Source organism: Pongo pygmaeus, chromosome 14, assembly GCF_028885625.2.
Source record: "Pongo pygmaeus isolate AG05252 chromosome 14, NHGRI_mPonPyg2-v2.0_pri, whole genome shotgun sequence".
Lineage (NCBI taxonomy): Eukaryota > Metazoa > Chordata > Mammalia > Primates > Hominidae > Pongo > Pongo pygmaeus.
The window spans coordinates 57,727,612-57,750,390 of NC_072387.2; the positions used below are offsets into that span (position 1 = coordinate 57,727,612).

Sequence of the window (22,779 nt, forward strand, 5' to 3'; positions counted from 1 at the left end):
TGGGACTACAGGTGCCCGCCACCATGCCCGGCTACTTTTTTGTATTTTTAGTAGAGACTGTGTTTCACCATGTTAACCAGGATGGTCTTGATCTTCTGACCCTGTGATCCGCCCGCCTCAGCTTCCCAAAGTGCTGGGATTACAGGTGTGAGCCACCGCGCCTGGCCCAGTGTGGCATTGTTTTTAACAGAGTGTCTTTGAAAATAAAGGCTTTTTAAAATATAAATATAGCATAGAAACTAAAAGCAATATCAAATACCTAGAAAGGCGCCAAATAACTGGAAAAGCTTACCTGATTTTAGAATTATTTTTAGGTGGAAAGGATGAAGGAAAGATAATCTTTTAATGTATAAGTTAAGGTTGGTGCAGTGATGAATGTGTATAGTCTCAGCTACTCTGGACTTGGGAGGATTGCTTGAGCCCAGGAATTTGAGGCTGTAATCATACCTGTGAATAGCAACTGCACTCCATCCTGGGCAACATACCAAGACCTCATCTCTAAAAATAAATAAATAAATCAGTGTTTAGGTTCAAAATACAATCTACAGTAGTAAAGTAGCCAAAATATTCTAAACCTCCTTACAACAATACAAATAGCATATACAGTATTTTAAAACATCCCTCCTTAGAAGAGATTTATGGATCCCTTTGGAGATCAAAAATATTGCCCATTAAATTGTGTTGGAAGTTGTTTTTTTCTTTAGTTATGAAAAGAAAAGGAAAGGAAGGGTTCATTGAAGTTCTTTTTCAGTAACTTGCTTTGTATATAGTAGTTGCACAGTACATGTCTTCTTTGTCTGTGAAAATTTTGAGTTTTTATTTAATTGGGTTTTCTTTTTTTTTTCAGAACTTTATTCCTTTTTTGTTGACAATCAAGTACAATTTCAAATTATCAGTGCAATATTTGTGTTTATGTTATTTTTCCTTACCAAAAGCAATCTGATTATTTGGTTTTGGGGCATTTTTGTTTTCTTTTTGCTTTTGTTTTGGCAGGTCTCTGAATCTTTACTTGTACAGACTCCAGCTGTGCCTCCTGGCCCATGCCTGCCTCCCAGATTACAGGGTAGACCCAAAGCAAAAGAAATACAGTTACGATGGGGTAATTTCCATTTTGGTAATAAATTATAATTAAGCTAGAACAGAAAGTATTCGTCTTGTTAAATTGCATAAATCTTTCCATCTTTTAGGACCTCCTCTGGTTGATGGTGGATCACCCATTTCCTGTTACAGTGTGGAAATGTCTCCTATAGAAAAAGATGAACCTAGAGAAGTTTACCAAGGTTCTGAAGTAGAATGTACAGTGAGCAGCCTTCTTCCTGGAAAGACATACAGCTTCAGACTACGTGCAGCTAACAAAATGGGGGTAAGAAGACTGTGCTGGTAGAATTATAATCACAATGGTGATATATGTTTCATTTTAACATATAACATCATATCCATTATTTGGCCATTTAGCTTTAATGTATGACTCCAAATTTTACAATTTTTAATAAGCCTACATTGATAAATACAAGAGAAGTCAGTATATTCCGTAACTTAAATTTATGAAATCTCAGTATTTTTAGATCCCACTTACAGTTTGTGACACTTTGGACTTCAACTGGGCTAGAGTTTAGCTTTTAGGCAGTGTTAATTAGAGTTTACTTAATTTAAGAGTAGAAGTAAAATCATAAGTACTGAAGTTTTTTGAGGCTGATTGAAGTTTTTGAGGTTTTTGAGTATTTTGAGGCTGATTGAAGTTTTTTGAGGCTGAAGTAGCATTTACTTTCAGTTGGCAACTAATTATGATTCATTTTTTTTGCCCAAATGAAAAAAAACTTATGCTTGAAACTATTCTGGTTTTGTATGTATTTTTTGAAATATTATCTGTGTATTTAATATATAACTCCAAAAAGTGGACAAAGTAGGTGATATCTCCATTTCACAACTAAGGAAACTGGGGTTCAGGAAAGCTAAATATTTTGCCCACAGTCATACAAACTAATAAGTGACAGAGGTAAGCTACAAACCTTAGTTTGTCAGACTCCAGAGCCAAAGCTCTTTCCACTCAGCTATGACACCTCTCATCTCTCTGCAATAAAGCAGGTTCCCTAAGGACAAAGCAGTAATTTCCTATCTCAACTAAATAACAATTTCTTTCAACTATTCTATAATTAAAATTTTATAGAATTAAACTGACAGTTCTCTCCTACCCATTATTTTGGTGAACTGTACTATATTTCAAATCCTGTTGTCCAACAGGGTTCTATATTTACATCTGTAAACTTATTTTTAAATTTATTTGTTTGATTTTTTGAAACAGGGTCTCACCCTGTCACCCAGGGTGGAGTGCAGTCATGTGATCTTGGCTCTCTGCAACCTCTGCCTCCTGGGCTCAGGTGACCCTCCTACCTCAGCCTCCCAAGTAGCTGGGACCACAGATGTACACCACCACACCTGGCTAATTTTTTCATATTTTTAGTAGAGAGGGGGTTTTGTCATGTTGCCCAGGTTGATCTCAAACTCCTGGGCTCAAGAGATCCACCCACCTCAGCCTCCCAAAGTGGTGGGATTACAGGCATGAGCCACTATGCCTGGCCTAAATTTCTTATATGTCAAATTTGTATATTTAGGCTGCTCTTACACAAGTCATTCCTTTCTGTAAGAAGCCATCTTGTCAGCCTCACAAGGCTGCAATACACTAGGATCGCATCTTTAATACTTAGGTCTTAATTTATATTTTCAGGTTTCTCATAATTTGTCAAATCACCTTAAGTAAATATTTACTTTCCATATTTCCAGAGAATATACATTTTAGACCTTTCTAAAGCTATTCCAGATTTTAAGATAAAATTTATGCCTACCAGAGAGCAGTACTGATAAATAATGTACTATAAGTACACTATTTACAGTTTTATTTTAAATAAAATCCATTCAGCATGCTAGAATGGTGAAGCTTTGTCATTATTTTGTTATCGTTGACATGAATTAACCTTGTTCAAAAAAGGGGGGCAGAAAAATGACATTTGTCATGAAAAACTTTTTTTAATCCCTATAGGACTTGAGGAACAGAATCCTTACTTCAGTTCTTATAAATAGTTGTGCTAAACCTCAAGTTTCTATCATTTAGTGGCCCTTTCCATGCTCTCCATAAACTAAACTGAATTATCTGTGTGATTGATATGTTTTATTAGGTTGCCTTATAACATGTATAACAGTACTCTTTATTTGTAGATACTTTGTATGTATGTGTGTGTATAGACAGATAGACAGACTTTTTTTTTGAGACAGGGTATCTGTCACCCAGGCTGGAGTGCAGGGGTATGATCATGGCTCACTGCAACCTCAACCTCCCAGGCTTAAGCAATCCTCCTGCCTCAGCCTCCTGAGTAGCAGGGACTGTAGGTGCACACCACCATGCCAGGCTGATTTTTTACTTTTTTGTAGAGATGGGGGTCCCCTTATGTTTCCCAGGTTGGTCTCAAACTCTTGGGCTCAAGTGATTCCCCCACCTTAGCCTCCCAAAGAGGTGGGATTACAGGCATGAGCCTCTGCACCTGACCTTTTATATATACTTATTATTGTAAATCATTTGCTGCCACTAGCAGTCTGTAAGTCTATACTATTAAATGACATATTGGCCAGGCACGGTGGTAAATGCATGTAATCCCAGCACTTTGGGAGGCCAAGGCGGGTGGGTCACTTGAGGTCAGGAGTTCGAGACCAGCCTGACCAACATGGTGAAACCCCTTCTCTACTAAAAATGCAAAACTTAGCTGGGCATAGTGGCATTTGCCTGTAATCCCAGCTGCTCTGGAGGCTGAGGCAGGAAAATCACTTGAACCTGGGAGGCGGAGGTTACAGTGAGCTGAAATCATGCCACTGCATCCAGCCTGGGCGACAGAGTGAGACTCTGTCTCAAAAAAAAAAACAATAAAAAAAAAAACCTATTAAATGACAGATTTATATTTGGAATTTTGGCTAGGCACAGTAGCTCACACCTGTAATCCCAATACTTGGGGAGGCCGAGGCTGGCAGATCACTTCAGGCCAGGAGTTGGGGACCAGCCTGGCCAACATCAGGAAACCCCATCTCTACTAAAAATACAAAAATTAGCTGGGCTTGGTGGTGCCCACACCTGTAGTCCCAGCTACTCAGGAGGCTGAGGCACAAGAATCGCTTGAACCCAGGAGGCGGAGGTTGCAGTGAGCTGAGATTGTGCCACTGAATTCCAGCCTGGGCAACAAGCTTTTTCTCAAAAAAATAATAACATATTTGGAATTTTAAAATTGATTGGGTTTTCAAATTTATTGTTTTAAATTAAGAACTTTTGAACTACTAATAAAACTATCTGCCATAGTTCATTGATTTTTACATGAAATATTTATTTTCAAGATGGTCTCAAGATTACTTTTCACAAAGCAGGTGCATTATATCACCATTTTGCTCTGCCCTGTAAATTTGCCATCTGGGATTTTTGGGTGGTATTCATGTGAGAGTAAAGCATACTCTCTAGCAGTTTCCTATAGCTACAAGTTTTTGTTTTTTTTTTCATTGCTTCTAACAGGATATAGTTACTATGAGTCCATGAAATATAATGGAAATGTGAATAAGGAGTTTACTGAAGACTTTAAACATTTGATTTTTTTTTTAATCGTGAATATGATAGAAACCAGTAGTGTTGAGCAGTGCAAATATTTGAAGTGGTGATTTGTGAAATAGCCCAGCATTGCCTTAAACAAAATCACAGTCTACTTCTTGTTTTATACATGTGACAGTATAAAAGGTTTCTTTTTTTTTTCCCCCATTTTCTGAGATTTATAGATTGGTATATAGCTTTAAACTATATAAAGTTTTATGGAAAGATTTTTTAAACTTATTAATATAAATTTTAAAGTTGATATAATTAAAGTGAGCCCATCTTCTGTTTATAAAATGCAAGATTCCTTAACATTTATAATTACACAGATGAAATAGTTTCTATAAGGAAGTTGGAGTTTTGATTTTGCCCTTTATAGATGTTAGATTGTGCAGATTTGTCTGTATTTTCTCACCATATCAAATAATACTTTTCTTATAAGATTGGTCTTCAAGAGCCATATTAGTTGTTATAATTGATTAGTATATAGTTTAACTTTATTCATCATATTTATACTGTAGGTTTATGGCCAGAGGTTGAGGTTATTTCAGGAGAGTTGATGACCTTAATTTAAAGTCTAGCTAAAATCAGTGCTGTAAACAAAAGGAACCATTTACGTTTGTTTCTGTTTGCCATATATAGTAGCCTTGATTTTTTACTTTGTTATAAAACAGTTACTTTCACAATATTAGCCTGAGATATTAATGACATTGTGATGATACAAAATGGTGTATATTCCCCGTGCAATCAGATTTGGAGGAAAAACGAAGGACTTAACATTATCTGAAGTCACTGATACTCTGAATAAGTATGGTCAAGGAGTGAACTATTTTCTTTTGGAAAAACTTTTTAAAATTTTATTTTTAAAGTATTATACTGTTATTTTTGGGGCCTAATGGTTACATTGAATAGTTGGTTTCACCTTCTTAAGGTTTTTTGCCAATATTCATGAAACTTGATATTTTTAAAATCCCTACCCTTTGGTAAGTCTACTGTTATTTATTAACATTTTTATTGGTGATTAATACATGTTTTTCCCTAAATTAAAAATAAATAACTTGGAATAATTTTAATATTAAATCTTTGTTAACAACTGAATGTTTCCATAGAATTTTCTGAGAAGTTGAGTTTCTTAGAGTTTTCATAGCTGGCTGGGCCCAGTGGCTCATATGAGCCTGTAATCCCAGCACTTTGGCTCAAGCAGTCCTCCCTCTGAGACAGGAGGACCACTTGTGCCCAGGAGTCTGAGACCAGCCTGGGCAACATGGTGAAACCCTGTCTCTGTAAAAAGTAGAAAAATTAGCCCAGCATGGTGGTGCACACCTGTAGTCCCAGCTACTCAGGAGGCTGAGGTGGGAGGATGGCTTGAGCCCAGGAAGTCGAGGGTGCAGTGAGCCATGTTTGCACCACTGCACTCCTGCAGTCTGGGTGACAGAGCCAGCCAGACTTGTCTCAAAAAAAAAAAAAAGAAGTTGACCTAGCTCTTAAAGATGGGCATTTGGCAAAACTGCCTGATACAGTGCAGTAACAAGTAGGTTTACTTCTGATCATTATAATGATGCACCACTGTTAAGTGAAAATACCAGTGTATTGGGGCTTTTCTTTTGCTAATGAGCTTTAAAAAATTGATGACTAGAAATTTCTGTAATTGTTCTCCTATGTGTCAGGGAAGGAATTTGCCAATACTGAATAAAATTTTTTATATTCCAGGTAACGTGTGTTAAAAGTAATTATGAGAAAGTGAGCTTTTTAGCATGGAACAGAAAAATCAAATTCTGGTACAAAATAAACAAATTTATAGAACAGTATGTTGGTAAAATTTGATATGGAATATAATGCCTAAGAAAGATTCGTGAAGTATTAAAAAATTAAAAATGATAATTTACACCTACCATCTCCCATGCCTTTAATTAGTATCAATTTCTTCACTCCTTATATTTCTCCTGAATTATTCCACCCACCTCATTCTCTAATGTCCTGCCCTTCTTTCAAAAACTATTTCCTGAAGAAATAAGGGGCAGAAGAAAGTATAGGTAAATGAAACTTTAAAATTTCTCACACCTTTACTTTCATGATTTTTAAGTCTTTTTAGTTAATGTGAATACTTACAGAATTATGACCAAATTAATCTTGAAACACAGGGAAAAGACTTTAATTATTATTGAATCTTTAAATATGCAGTTCTGTGCAATCAGTGGACATTTAAGGGTGAAAAATAAAAACACTAGTTACATTTGTTTTTCTAGTTTGGACCATTTTCAGAAAAATGTGACATTACTACAGCCCCTGGGCCACCAGATCAGTGCAAGCCCCCTCAAGTGACATGTAGATCTGCAACTTGTGCACAAGTGAATTGGGAGGTATTGTAATTTCCATTGACTTGTATCTACTTTCTTCAGTGAATAGAATAGTTTATATAAAAGAATAAAGATACTGTCCATTTTTACCGCCTATATTATACAGAGCAAGTCCTAGTTTAATTCACATGAGAAACAGTGACTTCTTTTTCCTCTTTGAAGAATTTGAGTAAGGTATATTTGCATTACAAATATTTAGATTCCTGTTCATTATGTGCTTTGTATTTTTATGAAAGGCTTTGTCTCAGTACTGAGATATTTCAGCCACTGGTAAGTTTAATGTTCAGAATAGACATACACAGGAATTAGTAAATTCTATTTCTCTTATATTTATCCAGTACACATCTCCAGTGTACTTATTGTGGATAGTAATAATCAGTGATGATAATAATTATATTTTCAGTTCCCTTTGAAATTTAACAAAATGTGTGTATGGTTTTAACATTTCTTATTAATAGAATTATTTTGAAGTATATTTACCTTAAAACACTCTTTCTAAAGTGACTTAGTCATATTTCTACTTCTAATTCAAAACGGTTATATATTTGACCAATCTTAAATTCAGATAATCTTAATGAATAAAAAATGTAAAATTGAACAGTTTTGATTGTGCTTAAAAGTTTTAAAGAAACTCAAAAGCAATCTAGTTTTACAAATGATCAGGTAAAGAGCATTTTTGGCCAAAAGCTATTTAATCAACATCAAGACTAAGACCTTTATCCTTTTCTTAATTTAAAGGTTCCTTTGAGTAATGGAACAGATGTCACTGAATATCGATTGGAGTGGGGAGGAGTTGAAGGAAGTATGCAGATATGTTACTGTGGGCCTGGTCTCAATTATGAAATAAAAGGACTTTCACCAGCAACTACCTATTATTGCAGGGTCCAGGTAAAGATGATCAGTACCTTGTCACTTAACTCTATCCAGAGTTTTATATTTCATCGGCATTTTCATGGTCATGACTTTGTTAACTCGGAGGCTCTGTTAATTTGTAGGCTCTGAGTGTTGTGGGTGCAGGCCCTTTCAGTGAAGTGGTAGCCTGTGTGACTCCACCATCAGTTCCTGGCATTGTGACCTGTCTTCAAGAAATAAGCGATGATGAGATAGAAAATCCCCATTATTCACCTTCTACATGCCTTGCAATAAGCTGGGAAAAGCCTTGTGATCATGGTTCGGAAATCCTTGCCTACAGCATAGACTTTGGAGATAAACAATCCCTAACAGTGGGAAAGGTTACAAGCTATATTATCAACAATTTGCAACCAGATACAACATACAGGTATACTCTAAAAATTATGTTGATTTTTGCCTAGACCAGAGAGACACTTTAAATAAAACAATCATAACCAAACTTTTTTTCTTATGTGGCACTTAGAATACGAATTCAAGCCTTGAATAGCCTTGGAGCTGGTCCTTTCAGCCATGTGATAAAATTAAAAACTAAGCCTCTCCCTCCTGATCCACCTCGTCTGGAATGTGTTGCCTTTAGCCACCAGAACCTTAAGCTGAAATGGGGAGAAGGAACTCCAAAGACATTGTCAACCGATTCTATTCAGTACCACCTTCAGATGGAGGATAAGAATGGACGGTAGGTTTTTTTAATTGCTTCTTTATATAGTTTCTTAGGTCTTAAGTATATAAATTTCTGTAACTATTAGAAGTAGGCCAGGTGTGGTGGCTGACACCTGTAATCTCAGCACTTTGGGAGGCTGAGGCAGGCAAATTGCTTGAGCCCAGGAGTGCGAGACCAGCCTGGGCAAGACAGTGAGACCTTGTCTCTAAAAAAAATTTCTTTTAATGAAGTAAGTTTTCAAAAACAAAGTCAAGATTGTCATACAAAAGTGTGCTGTTTTTAAAACATTAGAAAACACAATGTAGATTTCCTGTTTATAATTTGAGTGGAATACCAAGAGAAAAAAATAAGTGGGCTACTGTTTGGTTGTTTTCTCTGATCCATTTACTGTTTTCATGATAGTAAAAAGACACCTAATCTTAGATACAAAATAAACTCTTCAGTGTTTATTTCTAGCAGGACACAATTTTTTTTTTTTTAAGACAAGGTCTCGCTCTGTCACCCAGGCTGGAGGGCAGTGGCACTATCTTGGCTCACTGCAACCTCTGCCTCCAGGGCTGAAGCCATCCTCCCACCTCAGCCTCCCAAGTATCTGTGACCACAGGCGTGGGCCACTACACCTGGCTAATTTTTGTATTTTTAGTAGAGATGGGGTTTCACCATGTCGCTCACACTGGTCTCGAATTCCTGGGCTCAAGTGGTCCTCCCGCCTCAGCCTCACTGAGTGCTGAGATTACACTCATGAGCCACTGTGCCTGACCGAAACAATTTTTTTTTTTTTTTTTTTTTTTCAGACAGTCTCACTCTTTCGCCAGGCTGGAGTGCAGTGGCGCGATCTCGGCTCACTACAATCTCTGCCTCCCAGGTTCAAACAATTCCCCTGCCTCAGCCTCCCAAGTAGCTGGGACTACAGGTGTGCACCACCACGCCCGGCTAATTTTTTGTATTTTAGTAGAGGCAGAGTTTCACCATGTTGGCCAGGATGATCTCCATCTCCTGACCTTGTGATCCACCTGCCTCGAACTCCCAAAGTGCTGGGATTACAGGCGTGAGCCACTGCACCTGGCCCTGAAACAATTTTATAGTAAATGATTATGATCGTTTCTGGCCTCTGAGATCCTTGAGGGCAGAGATTATGTTTCAGTCTTTTCCACATCCCTGACACAGGGCCTGCACGCTAAATGAATACAGTTCAGTTTTTCACTGTGTGATCTCAGTTAGATTCTGTGATTAATTATCTAGTCCCTTTGCTAATCTCTGTTACTAATCTTTGTTAATCTTTGAATTAGAAAGAACCTAATTTCATTCAGGTTCTTTCTGTGCCTCTTTTACATCTTCATGTACATGTTGTACTATTTCCTATATAATGTGCCATATACTGCGGCACTAAATCATGTTATTTTAATTACAGTGTTAACTCTGAATATTTGTAACAGTCATTCTAATGCCAACTAGGGCTATTTATTCACATTATATTCCATATAAGCAATGCCACATACCTCCCACAGCTGTTAATCCTTTAATATTTTAAGAATTTTGAATTTTGCTTTTCTACTTTTCACTGAATGTATTAGAAACAATTTCCAAATCTGATGGACTCAGAATACTAGTAACAGTTTTTCCCAAGATTTACTTTTTTGTGTTGTTTGTATCTTAGCCAGGTATTCAACAATGAAATATTCATGGTGCTTGTACATAAGTACTCTGTATCAGAAATACTTATACATTTAAAATAACGTATGGAATAATTTTGTATACTAGTATATCACCAGTAAGAACATTACACAGAACAAACACTATTGATCATTTCCTAAAATCTGTATCAATGAATGTTAGCCTTTGTTCTTGGCAGAATTTTATGTAATCTTTGTAGCCTTATCTCTGCAAAGAGATTATTTGCCTTGTAGAGGTTTTTGGTATAGCCATTTATCTTTAATATATGTTATTATTACTGGACAAATTAATTGTTTAAATTTTTTTCCTCCCCTTTCTAGCATACATTTGGGGTAGTGCAAGAAGGCTTACTGGAAACAGGTCTAATTAGTGTTTGGTTGAAAGATAATAGAATAAAGATTCTATTAAATATAAATTCTATTATATTCTATTATAGAACTTCCAACTTAATATTCAGCTAGCATCTAGAGAATTGTTATAGGGTATGAGTATGGCTCATGGCCTTTGGTTGTGGAAAATAAAGAAATTAAAACCTTTTATGATACTGCTAAGTTTAATGCACACATTTAATAAATTAAATCAATTTAATATCTTTGATTACTTTCATTCCCTTTGATTTTCACAACTATATACACTTGCTGTGGGATGGTATCATAATGATACTTTAGCTGTTCCCTGATCCAGATTTTGTCATTGTTCAGCTTTTTTAAACAGTGGTATTACCACTATTTTTTTTCCTGTCATTAAAAAAAAATTTAGAGATTGAAAAGGCAAGGCTTATCCAATTACTGCTTATTGGAAGTACTGTTTCTTCCTGTCATTAAATATTTCTTTATTTTTAACTTGACTACAATTTTCAGACTGTTAGCATTGAATAAGCATTCATTATTCATTCTCTAATTTCCAAAAATTTTAGAAACATCCAATCAAAAATAATGGGATGCATTCAACTTATAGATAACATATTAGGAGAAATATATATGATACTCAACTTCATTGAACAGTTCAAGTGGATAATGTATTGGAAATTTTATATTGTCATACTGCTTTTGTAAATCTCTAGAAAAACATCACCAAGTCAACTAAAAATCTGCCTGGGAATTGAGAATTCTCTTTTTTCCAGATAAAGACAAGGAAGATTAAAATAGAAACTTAATCTCATAGCTCAGGTCTCTATGCCATAGTTGACAAATTTTATCAATATAACTTTAGTTAGAAATAATTTGTAATGAAAATTGTGATGTTCTGAGCATCTTTTAAAATGTACATTAACAAAACAGTATTCAGAAACAAAACTAAACCGGAAGCCTGAGAAGAAACAGTTATGGTCAGACATGAAATTTAGTAACAGACTTTCAGTAAATCATGTCAAATTTGGAAATTTACCAAATATCCTATTTTTCTTCATCTGATGAAAAACAGATTTATTTTAAGTGACATAGAGTTCCTGGCATCAAACTTTTGGGGTAACTATCACTCCTAAATAATGTCCTAACTGTGTTTTTATACTAGTTTGTAAAACACTTTCATAAGGTAGTATAAGGTTTATCTAATAGTTATTTCCATTTTAGGTTTGTATCCCTATACAGAGGACCATGTCATACATACAAAGTACAAAGACTTAATGAGTCAACATCCTATAAATTCTGTATTCAAGCTTGTAATGAAGCTGGGGAAGGTCCCGTCTCCCAAGAATATATTTTCACTACTCCAAAATCTGTCCCAGCTGCCTTGAAAGGTAAGTTATACATCCTGAACTTATTTTCTTTATAATAAATTACTTTTTAATGTATTTTCATAAATGCTTTGTTTACTAATATTAAAATTTAGCATCCAGTATATGTCCACCAGTTATACAAAATCATATAGGCAAGCCCAACTCTACTGAGAGTTCCACTCAATAATAAAAGCTGTTTTATCTGGCACGTTTATATTCAGACAAGTACTGGCTTTTGTCACTGATGTTTTTAATAATGTAGCATAAAAATACTAAATTGAATAGGTAGGCTGGTTTTCTAATGAGGTCATTTGCTTAAAGAAAAAAATCACAAACTCTGGTTGTGTAAACGTTTTGAGTTATTGATATTACATTCATTTGGATTTCAGAAGGAAAGCTTGGTCATCTGTTAAGCAAAACAAATTCTTCATTAATGTGGGTTTTTTAATCAGTTTTACACACACATGTACACATTTACACACATTTGTATATACATTTATCTTTTAATTTTAGAGGGGTTCTTGTTTTAAAGTGACTCTGGCAAGGGCTGCACTCTATTTTTAGCTGAAAAGTCTATAAAGTTAATTGCTCTGAAGACTAATCACAGACTTCTAGAACCATATCCTAGATCATGTACTTAAACCTATCATTTGTTAAACAGCAGAACCTCTTCTTGAATAGTCTTTCTAATAATATTGAGAGTTTCACTGAGTCATTTTTCTGTTTGCTCATCAAGTTTAGTGTCTCTTAGCTTTAAGAAGAGTGCTGACTATAAGCAGGGCACAGTGGCTCACACCTGTAAGCCCAGTGCTTTGGGAGACTGAAGTGGGAGGCTCACTTAAGGCCAGGAGTATTGAGACCAACCTGGGCAACATAGTGAGACCCACCTCTCTACAAAAGAAATTTTGAATCAGCTGGGCATGGTAGCATGTGCCTGTGTGTGTAGCTGCACAGGAGGCTGAGGCTGCATTGAGCTATGATCGCACCACTGTTCTCCAGGCTGGGTGACAGAGTGAGATCCCATATCTTAGAATACAAGAGTGCTGATTTTAACCTCTGGATGCAAATTTCAAAAATTCACTGATACTTATTTCAAGTTTATAAGTGAATTTTACATATTTGTTGATTTTTATTAAAACAAGTGTCTGCATGATGTACCAAATTAAAAATCAAGTGGAACAGATTTTATTTATATTTGTTTTCTACAGCCCCCAAAATAGAGAAAGTAAATGATCACATTTGTGAAATTACATGGGAGTGTTTACAGCCAATGAAAGGTGATCCAGTTATTTACAGTCTTCAAGTTATGTTAGGAAAAGATTCAGAATTCAAACAGGTATGTACCAAGATATTAATGTGTGGATGCATATTTTTACCCCTTTTTAATTTTTATGTATTTTCAATATAAGATTTGGCCATCTTTACCTTTTAATTCATAAACATTTATTCAGTATATATTATGTTCCAGAGATCTCAAGATTCCAAATCTTTTCAGTATGAACTATACTTGAACAGATTATTCATTTATCTGATAAGTATTCATTGAATTCTGTGCCAGGCACTCAGGATGTAGCACTGAACAAAAAGTCCCTTGCCTCCATGGAGCTTACTTACATTCTGGTGGAAAAGAAGACACTATAAGCAAGTAAACATGCCAATATATTGTCAGATATAAGTGCAATGGAGAAAAAACAAAATTGGATAAAAGAAATAGGGAGTAGTAGAGGGGGAGGGCACTGAGTGTTATTTCATTTGGGGCACTCAGCTGACATTCAGCATGGCCCAGAGGAGATGACTGTGGAGAGAAGAGTGTTCCAAGATGTGCTGAGGCAGGAACATGCCTATTAAATCTGATGAACATAAAGGAGCCAATATGACTGGGATGGAGAGAGCAAAGGGAAGAGTTGATAAGGTCGGGTAGTTAATCCTAAGGGGCCTATAGGTGGTATGGAGGTGATGTAAGGCGTAATAGGCCATACTGTGGCTTTTACTCCACGTGAAATGAGAAGACGGTGGAGGATTTTGACCAGGGTATTCACGTGATCAGACACAAGGTTGTTTTGACTATAGTGCAGAAACTACAGTAGGACAAGGGCAGAACTAGAAAGACTAATAACGAGGCTTTTACAATAATAGTATTAATAATAGTCATAATGCAGTGCTGTAAATATGACATTAGGCATGAAGTTATAATGGAAACCTAGAGGAATTGTCACCTTCCTAGCCAAGAGGTTTCAAAGATAGCTTTCTGATAAAGCAAGAATAGCAGTGAGATACAGTGGAGAGTTGCCAGTGTTTGTTACAACTTTTAAAAAGAATAAGCTTTTATACCACTCCAAAGACTAATTAAATACCTATACATTTCATCTGATTTTCCCTTTTTCCTGTAACCTTAATTTTGAGGGCTTTTAAGCTGGGTTGTTTTCATTATGTCTCATATTTTCCTCTTCCACTAAAAAAAAATTCTTCATTTGTTTTATTCCAGTATTGTGCTGTTGTAACTACTCTATGTAATATCTTAACTGAAATTACAAAAGATCCAAAGAGTCAGATTAAATCTGGCATGCGATTGTTTTTCTTTATTAAGCCATCTGCAAATTGACATGATAATTAGATTTGAAATGTAATTTACAGATAAGTAGGTTTCCTTCTAAGGAGGAAGCAAAATTAATATTAAAGAAAATATAATTGTATTACACGTTTAAAGGAAATAGGGACTCCACATTTGAGTAGTATATGAATAAGCTTAAGACTTGTTTGCATGACTTTTCTTGGGTGTATAAACCTTCTGAAATCAGCTTGAGCAAGTTAATCTGTTTTCTTCAGTCCTGTATCTACAGCTACCTGTGTCTCTTCCTGCTTAGAGGTCTTCCTGCATCTGAAATGCGAAATTGAAAACTTGATCCCATCATCTTCCCTCCCAATATCTCCTCTCCAGCATCTTTACTTCATCAGTGTCATAGACACCAACATCATCTTGGTCTCCAAGCTTTAAATTCTTAGATGAATTTTTTTTTCCTATCAACTCTTAATCAGAATTTGTTTCTGAATCCATAAAACTACATCAGGGCCTCATCACTTTTTACATGTACATCAAGAGTCCCTGTCCTACTCAGCTCCCTTCAGTCCTTCACACAGCCTCACGATTAGGATTCCATAAACACTGTCTTACTGTCACACACCTACAGTGGTCCCTTTTGAATTAACCTAAATTTCCAACTAGTGTAATTAATGTATTCTTCCTCTCTGTACCAGATCTCTTATCACCCTCATGCCATTTATTGAGGTTTTTCTTTCTTAACCTAATACTGCCAGGCTCATGGAATGGTATATGAAGACACATGGAAAATATAAAGACAATAATCATCCATTATATCCATAAGACAAATACGTATTTTTAATTTTTACTAAATTTACTTCAGTGTTATATATACAATTTTACACTACTTTATCATACAACATTCTGTTTTAAGTGAATCCTTTTACAGGTTGAAGCATCCCAAATAAAGTCCAAAATTCAAAATTTTCCACCCGAAATCTGAAACTTTTTGAGGATCGATATGACACTCAAAGGAAATGCTCATTGGAGCATTTCCAATTTCAGATTTTTGGGTTTGGAATGCTCAACTAGTAAATATGCAACTATTCCAAAATCAAAAAAATTGAAATGCTTCTGGTTCCAAGCATTTCTTATAAGGGATACCCAACCTGTACCATCTCCCAAACATGGATCATTTCTACATTCTATTTCCTGAAACATTATGCATTCTTAGAACTAATGCATAGTCACATTTTCTTTCAGATTTATCTTAAAGCTTCTTTCAGTAAGTTCCTTTATATATTGTTATCAGCATCCACATTTTTATTTATTGCCAATAATTCACTAATGGCCTTTTATTAAGTACCTACTATATGCTAGATTCTGGAGATAGAAAAATGAGACAGAGATCTTACTTTACTTTGAGAGCAAAGCAATATGTAAAAATTTAGATTTACACCACAGGTACAATTGAGGCAGCTAAAAGTACTTGAAAGCCCCCATGTGTTGGTTCATCTGACTTGTAGCCCACCAACTAACTGGAGAAACTCAACTGACAGGTCATTTAACCCTATGAGCCTTGGTTTTCTCAATTACAGAATGAGTGGTGGGGGGTTGCTCATTATTGGAAATGATAGCTCCTACAGATTGAGCAGTGACTGCATGCTGAGCACTGCGCTAAGTGCTTTAACAAGCATTAGTTCATTTCATCCTCATAATTATCATACATGTTAACTACTAGTATGCCTGTTGTACTAAGGTAGTTGGTCTAAAATCACATCTGGAATGTGAAGTGGTAGAGCAGACCTTGGATGCCAGGGGTGAACAGTTCTAGTATATAGCGTCTTAACCCATTTATGCCTAGTGTTCCATTATTGGAACACTAAGCTGGTGGTAGTTATTTATATCCAACTGATCAAGGTTATTGCCAAGGTCTGATTTTTCACACACAAAAAAAAATTTGCAACCTCTGGCATAAATGGGTTAATTACTAGCACATTCCTCTGAAAATCCGTGGAATTTCATTCTTTTTATTTCCCTTGTAAGGCATGGCAGAGGAGGTCCTATTCTCTGATTCTAAGTTATCTCCCCTCTCTGGTTTATACAGTGATTTGCCATAGGCACCTATAGAAAGCTCCCCTTATTCATTTCCCATTTCATTCTACAGATATGTTTGAAATTATATGGAAATTTATCAGTTATACAAAGACATAATGGGGGAAGCAAAAGTAGACACTATCCCTTCTTTGATGGAATGATTGCATTGAAAAATGACTTCTTACATTTGAGAAAAGCAAGAAAATGCTTGAGGACTGATTTTGCTTGTTCTCTAGCTGCCCTGGGGCACATCTGCACTCCTTAACTCATCTGTGAACTGTATAAGGGTAGATCTCACATCCTCGCTTTTGAAATTTCTCTTGCCCCTATGCAACAAACAGATAAGTACTTTAATGGATAGGTATTTTTAACATGTCATTTAAAAGATAAAATCAATGGCATTCACTGGCTTTCACATCAAAAACAATTCTAACACTAGCCAGTTTTAACACATTTTCTGTCCAGCCTTCACATGTAATTCTTCCTTCTAATATTTTAACAGATTTACAAAGGTCCCGACTCTTCCTTCCGGTATTCCAGCCTTCAGCTGAACTGTGAATATCGCTTCCGTGTATGTGCCATTCGCCAGTGCCAAGACTCTCTGGGACACCAGGACCTCGTAGGTCCCTACAGCACCACAGTGCTCTTCATCTCTCAGAGGACTGAACCACCAGCCAGCACCAACAGAGACACTGTGGAAAGCACAAGGACCCGACGGGCACTGAGTGACGAGCAGTGTGCTGCCGTCATCCTTGTGCTGTTTGCTTTCTTTTCCATTTTGATTGCCTTTATCATTCAGTACTTTGTAATCAAGTGAAAATATAACTTTATTTTTTAACTCTATTACATTTTATTTTGTCATGTACTAAAATTATTTCTGTATTGCTTTTATAAAAAACAGTGGCATTTAGCACTGGCATTGAGACTATAGCACATCATTTTTGCCATTTTCAGTGCTTATATTGTTAGGTAGAGGCTGGCACTTTATTAGAATGCAAGCCACAAAAATATCAATTTTGGTTTTTTTGTTAGGGTGGGTCTTCTTTTTTTCTTTCCCTCTCTTTTTTTAACATGCCTTCTTACAGAAAAACTTTCTAAGAGGCAACAATTTAGAATGGATATTTTGACCAGTCAGCCTGAGTGTAACAGTGATAACCTGATCTGTTTGTTTTAAAGATTATTACCAAGTGAAAAATTCAGAATGAATAGAATTTACACTAACATGCTATATAAAATGTTAAAGTCTGATGCTGTGAAAGCAATCTAGTGCTATATTTCTACCTCCTCATTTGTCTTAATTATTTGGTAAGTGGGATTATGATGAGTAACTGGAGGGGCTTAGAAACAAAAACTGGATGAAAGAGTATGCATGAAGAAAAGCTTATTTGATAAATGTGGAGTTCTTCATTATAAATATATATTCATGAATTCACAGATAAGTACTTAAAGAACAGACAGTTTACTTGGCCTAAAAATATTTTGATGTTTACTCAAAAAGTACCTCTTCAGGTCTTGAGAACATGGAAAAGAACTGAGTGCTTTTAAATACTTTTTAAAAAGTAATCATAAAAGTAAATTGCATTTCAAACCTATTTGGCTTCTGTTTTGTGAACCTTTGAACTATATGTAGGTGTATAAGGGTATACACCTACATATATGGCATATAACAAGTGTACACATATACACATAACAAGTGTAGAAATATATATTACACACATACACTCACTCTGTCTGGTATAGGCTAATTTTGAAGAACTCCCATAAGTTTCTGCTGCTTCTCCCATAACTGCTGCCACCACCATCAGAATTCATAATCAAACCTAACCTTTTTGTTTGGGGCACCAAATCTGAAGACAAAATTAATTTGCACCAGTAAACTTCAAGCTGCTTTCTTTCTTGAAAACTAAACGTTTAATGTATAATGTCTGTTTGGATACTGTTCCAAATTGTTGATTGCATGTGGTTAATGTTGCATTAGAGCACTTTGCAATTGCATAATTCATTAATGTTTTGTGAGCTTGCATTTGTGAGTTACTGGATGATCAGACTGAATTTTGTCAAGTATCACATTGTACATCTTGCCTAGATGTCGATGACTGCCAGTAATAATACAGTTTATAATGAAACTATCTACAATTCTTGTTTTAGCACATCTGTTATCCGTAAAACACCTGTAACTAGCTTTTTTAATTTATTATTTGAATTTTAGGATAGCGAATCACTAATTTTTAGTTGCTGAGGTTGGCATTTTAGTGATTATTAAGCACTTCTGTCAGTCTTTGAAAAAAGAACGTATGTTTTGTGCTTTGAAGATCTCTGAAGAATTTCTTTTATAATAGAATGGGCATGTATTGTAACAGTTTTATGTCAAATGATCTGTGCTGTAGAAAAACATTAACCCGTGTTCAAAAAAGAAATGGATAAACTTGGCCTTTCTAAGTGGTAAGAATGACCTGTCACTATAATATACTGTATGTTTACATTTTATTTAAATTTAATCTCTTATGTATAGGGTGATAACCTTCCCCAAAAACAACAGTGATTGCGATTGTTTTCTAGAAACTTCTTTAAAGTGCCACATTTGGCAGTACAAATGAGTCTGAGTGTAATAGCCCAGAGATTTATATATAGTTGAATGTCTAAAATGGTAAAATGTGCCACTGTGTCAAGTTACAGTGGCTTATGTTTTTCATAGTAATTCAAATGAACCTCCTATTTTTGATAGTAAATGTCATTTAATAGTATACTTGCCATTTGAGCCTCACTGCAAAATTAGTGCAGAGGAGAAAACAATTTTTATGTAATCTTGATTTTACCTCATATACTGTACATTCCAAAAACTCTAAACTTTTTAAAGATTATAGATACACTACCAAACATATCACCTTAAAATTGTATAAGGCTGAATGAACTTCATACAAATGAAAAAAAATCTCATAAAAATACATAAACTATGTAGCAAAAGTATCTGTAAAATCCATGGAAAATAAAAGTTCATTCTTTTTGAGATATGTTTATTGTATTCATATATATTCATTATTTGCTACCTGTTTAAAAAAATGAAATGTTATGGTCTCCCCTCTTCCAATGAGCTTAAAACATTTTTCCCAACAGTATACAAATCTTCAACATGAGAGGATGTATATTTATCATATAAAGCCCAGTAAAGAATGCAATTAGAAGTTTTATCATAGTGACTTGATTTTGTGCAACTCATGAAATATCTTACTTCCTTTCCACATATAAAGAATACAATGAGTCTAAGGTAAACTTCCCAGTGGGAAGAAAATCCCTAACCTCTCCTTGCCTTTCCCACATCCCTATTTTCTAGTACCTTCTTTCACCCACCACCAGAGGCCCAGAACCTTCCTGTTAGTGGCACCGCTGGGTCTGCCTTCCACCAGAAAATCCAACATTCTCTCACTCATCCCCCATTAAAATTTCCATCCCAAGGACTTCCTACCGGGGATGGACAGTCAGTGCCTTTTTTTTTTTTTCTTTTTTTAATGGGTAAGCTAGTAAATTTTATGTTATAAATATTTTACCACCCTAAAAAAAAAATCATTGAAAAATTCACTGAAGAAGCCAATATGGAAAGAGGAGAACTCAATGTTTAAAATAAAGCCAACTTTTTTTTTTTTATTCAAGAGATAAGTACATAGCTTCAAGCTCAAGGTCTAGGTTGAGGACAATCATTATGAGTCCTATTAAAGGACAACCAGTTTTAAGAACACTGTCCGGCAAGCTACCACATAGCTCTCCTTCACTCCTGCTTAACTCTTCCAGACTTCCCAGTACTGATGAAGGATCATGTTTTTGTTTAGCTTTGCCCAGTGCTGTCATTCATAATAGATAAATGAAAAGTCCTAGAAACCTGTTGTGTTTGGGAAGGTTTTCTTTTGTTCCAGGCTTCAGTGGTTAATATGCTTGACAAATTTCAGAGTCTCTATCTCTGTAGACCAATGCCAAAGAATTGCTTTCTGGATTCACCGTTAGCAGCTCTTCGTCTTCATCTTTGGTAATGTAAGAAGTAAAACCACCATATTCTGGCTCCCAGCCTTCACAGCCACAGTGGAGAATTAAGTCTAGGGCAAAATCAGCCTTGCCATGGTCACGAATTAAAAGTGTGGTGACCAGTCTTCCAACGCCTCAGTTCCCTTTGGCATGTGGGAACACCTGATCCATTCTTTGTTTCGTTTTCCTCTGACTCTGGGTCTGTCTGGTCATGGCTCTGTTGGCCGTTGATGCTGATGGCTGCGTGATTATTCTCTGGCTCAGGAGGGCTATGGCCAGTCCCTTCCTCAGTTCTATCAGCAGCAGAGGCTGCTGCTTCCTCTTTTTTGCCATCCATCTCATCTTCCGAAGGGGCCAAGAAGTGAAGCTTCAGGCCTGTGAAGTTGGAGAGCAGCAAGAATAGTGCCTCAGAGCAAAATAACTTCATGCACTCCTTCAATATATCAGGAAGCTTACTCTCCTCAGCTTTCTCACAAAATCTTTTTTGTTGGCCAGGCATGGTGGCTCATGCCTATAATCTTAGTACTTTGGAAGGCCGAGGTAGGCAGGTCACCTGAGGTCAGTAGTTCAAGACCAGCCTGGTCAATATGGTGAAATCCCTGTCTCTACTAAAATAGAAAAATTAGCTAGGCATGATGCCAGGTGCCTGTAATCCTAGCTACTCAGGAAGCTGAGATGGGAGAATCGCTTGAACCCGAGAACGGTGGTTGCAGTGAGCCGAGATTAAAAAAAAAAAAAAAAAATCTTTTGTTAGGGGGACCTCAGCTGCTCTCTTCCACATCTCCATTCTCCAAGGCCTCACAGACCTTTGCAAATTTCTCAGGCTTAAGAAATTTCTTAGGAGAATTTCAGAACTTTCTTCAAACACTTCTTGAGTTTGAATTTGGTAATCCATGTCCAGATAAGTAAGGTTGATCCAATCAAACAAAATTTCATGTTCTTGTGGGGTGTGAGGGCTCCAAGGTATGAGGGGGTTCAAAGCAGTTGGGAGGCCTAGTCAGTGAGGGACCATGAAACCAGCCACTTATAGACAAACGTGACTTCAGACAGGACTTCGGACACCTGGTAAAAGGACACTGCAGATACTTCGAAGAAAACCAGTTTGTTCCATAAAGGGATAAGAGACTTGACAATCTGCTGTGGTTGAAAGTGTTCATCAGTGTTGTACAGGTCCAGGGTACCCTTCAGGCTCCTGTCCCAGAAAAGAACCAGGTACAGGATAAAGGCGATCCAGCGCCCTTCTAGCTCATCATCATGGCACAGCAGGGCATCAGTGAATTCATATTTAGCACAGGACACGTCGATGGTTGGTTCCCAGTAAGTTTTAGAAATACCAGAAAGCCAGGACCAGAAATCTTCAAACAGAATTTTCCTTAAAGCAGAGATGTGAGGCCCTCTTCTTTAAATCATCAGACTGCTGGAACTTACATAAATCATTATACTTGTCATGGAAATCCAAGTTCATAAGTTCCTTCTGAAGCCCTTTCAAGCAGTCGTCTTTGGATGAAGTTTAGGATCATGCAGTGAAGAAAGGGGTCCATGTCCCTGACGATGGCTTCATAGCTGAATGGTGTCCCACAGCTCCAGGCCTCAACCACCTGCTTTTTCAAGGTTTCCTCCATGACAGCATCCGAAAATTCCACCATCACCTCCTTCTTTCCCTTTTTTCCCACCCGGGTCCAGCTGGGCTCCACTGGCCCTTTCCCATTCATCTCCTCACAAGGTACAGAGCCACGCCACATGACTCAGTGCTTTTAAAATCCATGTAGATCTCTTAATTGCCACAACTCCAAGTACCGTGATAGAGTTTAAAATGTTGGGCTGGGGAAGGAGAGTCTGGAAATAGGAACATCACAGAAGCAGCTAAGCATGAGTCCAGGTTTGAGTAGGGTATAATACTGATTTGACAGTATGATTGCACATCACCTCTTTTTTTTTCTGTAGATTGGAAATAGGAGTCTTATGCATCCTGTTTGAGCATTCCATGGGTTGGTTTCCAACACAAATCCCTTGCTTCTCACCATTATAAGATTATTTCTGCAGGAAGATTCCATTGACATGGTGGCCTAAGGAGGCAAACAGGCTTCAAAAGAAAATAGGCCGGGTGTGGTGGCTCACGCCTGTAATCTCAGCACTTTGGAAGGCCATGGTGGGCAGATTACAAGGTCAGGAGTTTGAGACAAGTCTGGC

The 22,779-nt window shown here is 36.5% G+C and overlaps 1 protein-coding gene and 1 pseudogene across 3 annotated transcripts in view; one reads left to right on the forward strand and one right to left on the reverse strand.

Moving 5' to 3' along the window:
* Positions 1–19,582, forward strand: part of FNDC3A (fibronectin type III domain containing 3A) — a 224,862-nt gene extending 205,280 nt beyond the window's left edge. For all 3 annotated transcript variants that reach the window (XM_054445858.2, XM_054445860.2, XM_054445861.2), the window contains 9 exons: positions 994–1,099; positions 1,188–1,363; positions 6,865–6,978; positions 7,714–7,863; positions 7,971–8,254; positions 8,351–8,563; positions 11,794–11,960; positions 13,148–13,275; positions 17,078–19,582. In XM_054445858.2, coding sequence (XP_054301833.1) covers positions 994–1,099; positions 1,188–1,363; positions 6,865–6,978; positions 7,714–7,863; positions 7,971–8,254; positions 8,351–8,563; positions 11,794–11,960; positions 13,148–13,275; positions 17,078–17,392 — 1,653 coding nt within the window. In that variant the 3' untranslated portion in view covers positions 17,393–19,582. The remainder of the gene's footprint in view (positions 1–993; positions 1,100–1,187; positions 1,364–6,864; positions 6,979–7,713; positions 7,864–7,970; positions 8,255–8,350; positions 8,564–11,793; positions 11,961–13,147; positions 13,276–17,077) is intronic.
* Positions 19,583–20,364: 782 nt separating this feature from the next.
* LOC129011176 (prolyl 3-hydroxylase OGFOD1-like) lies at positions 20,365–22,301 on the reverse strand (annotated as a pseudogene).
* Between the last annotated feature and the right edge of the window lie 478 nt (positions 22,302–22,779).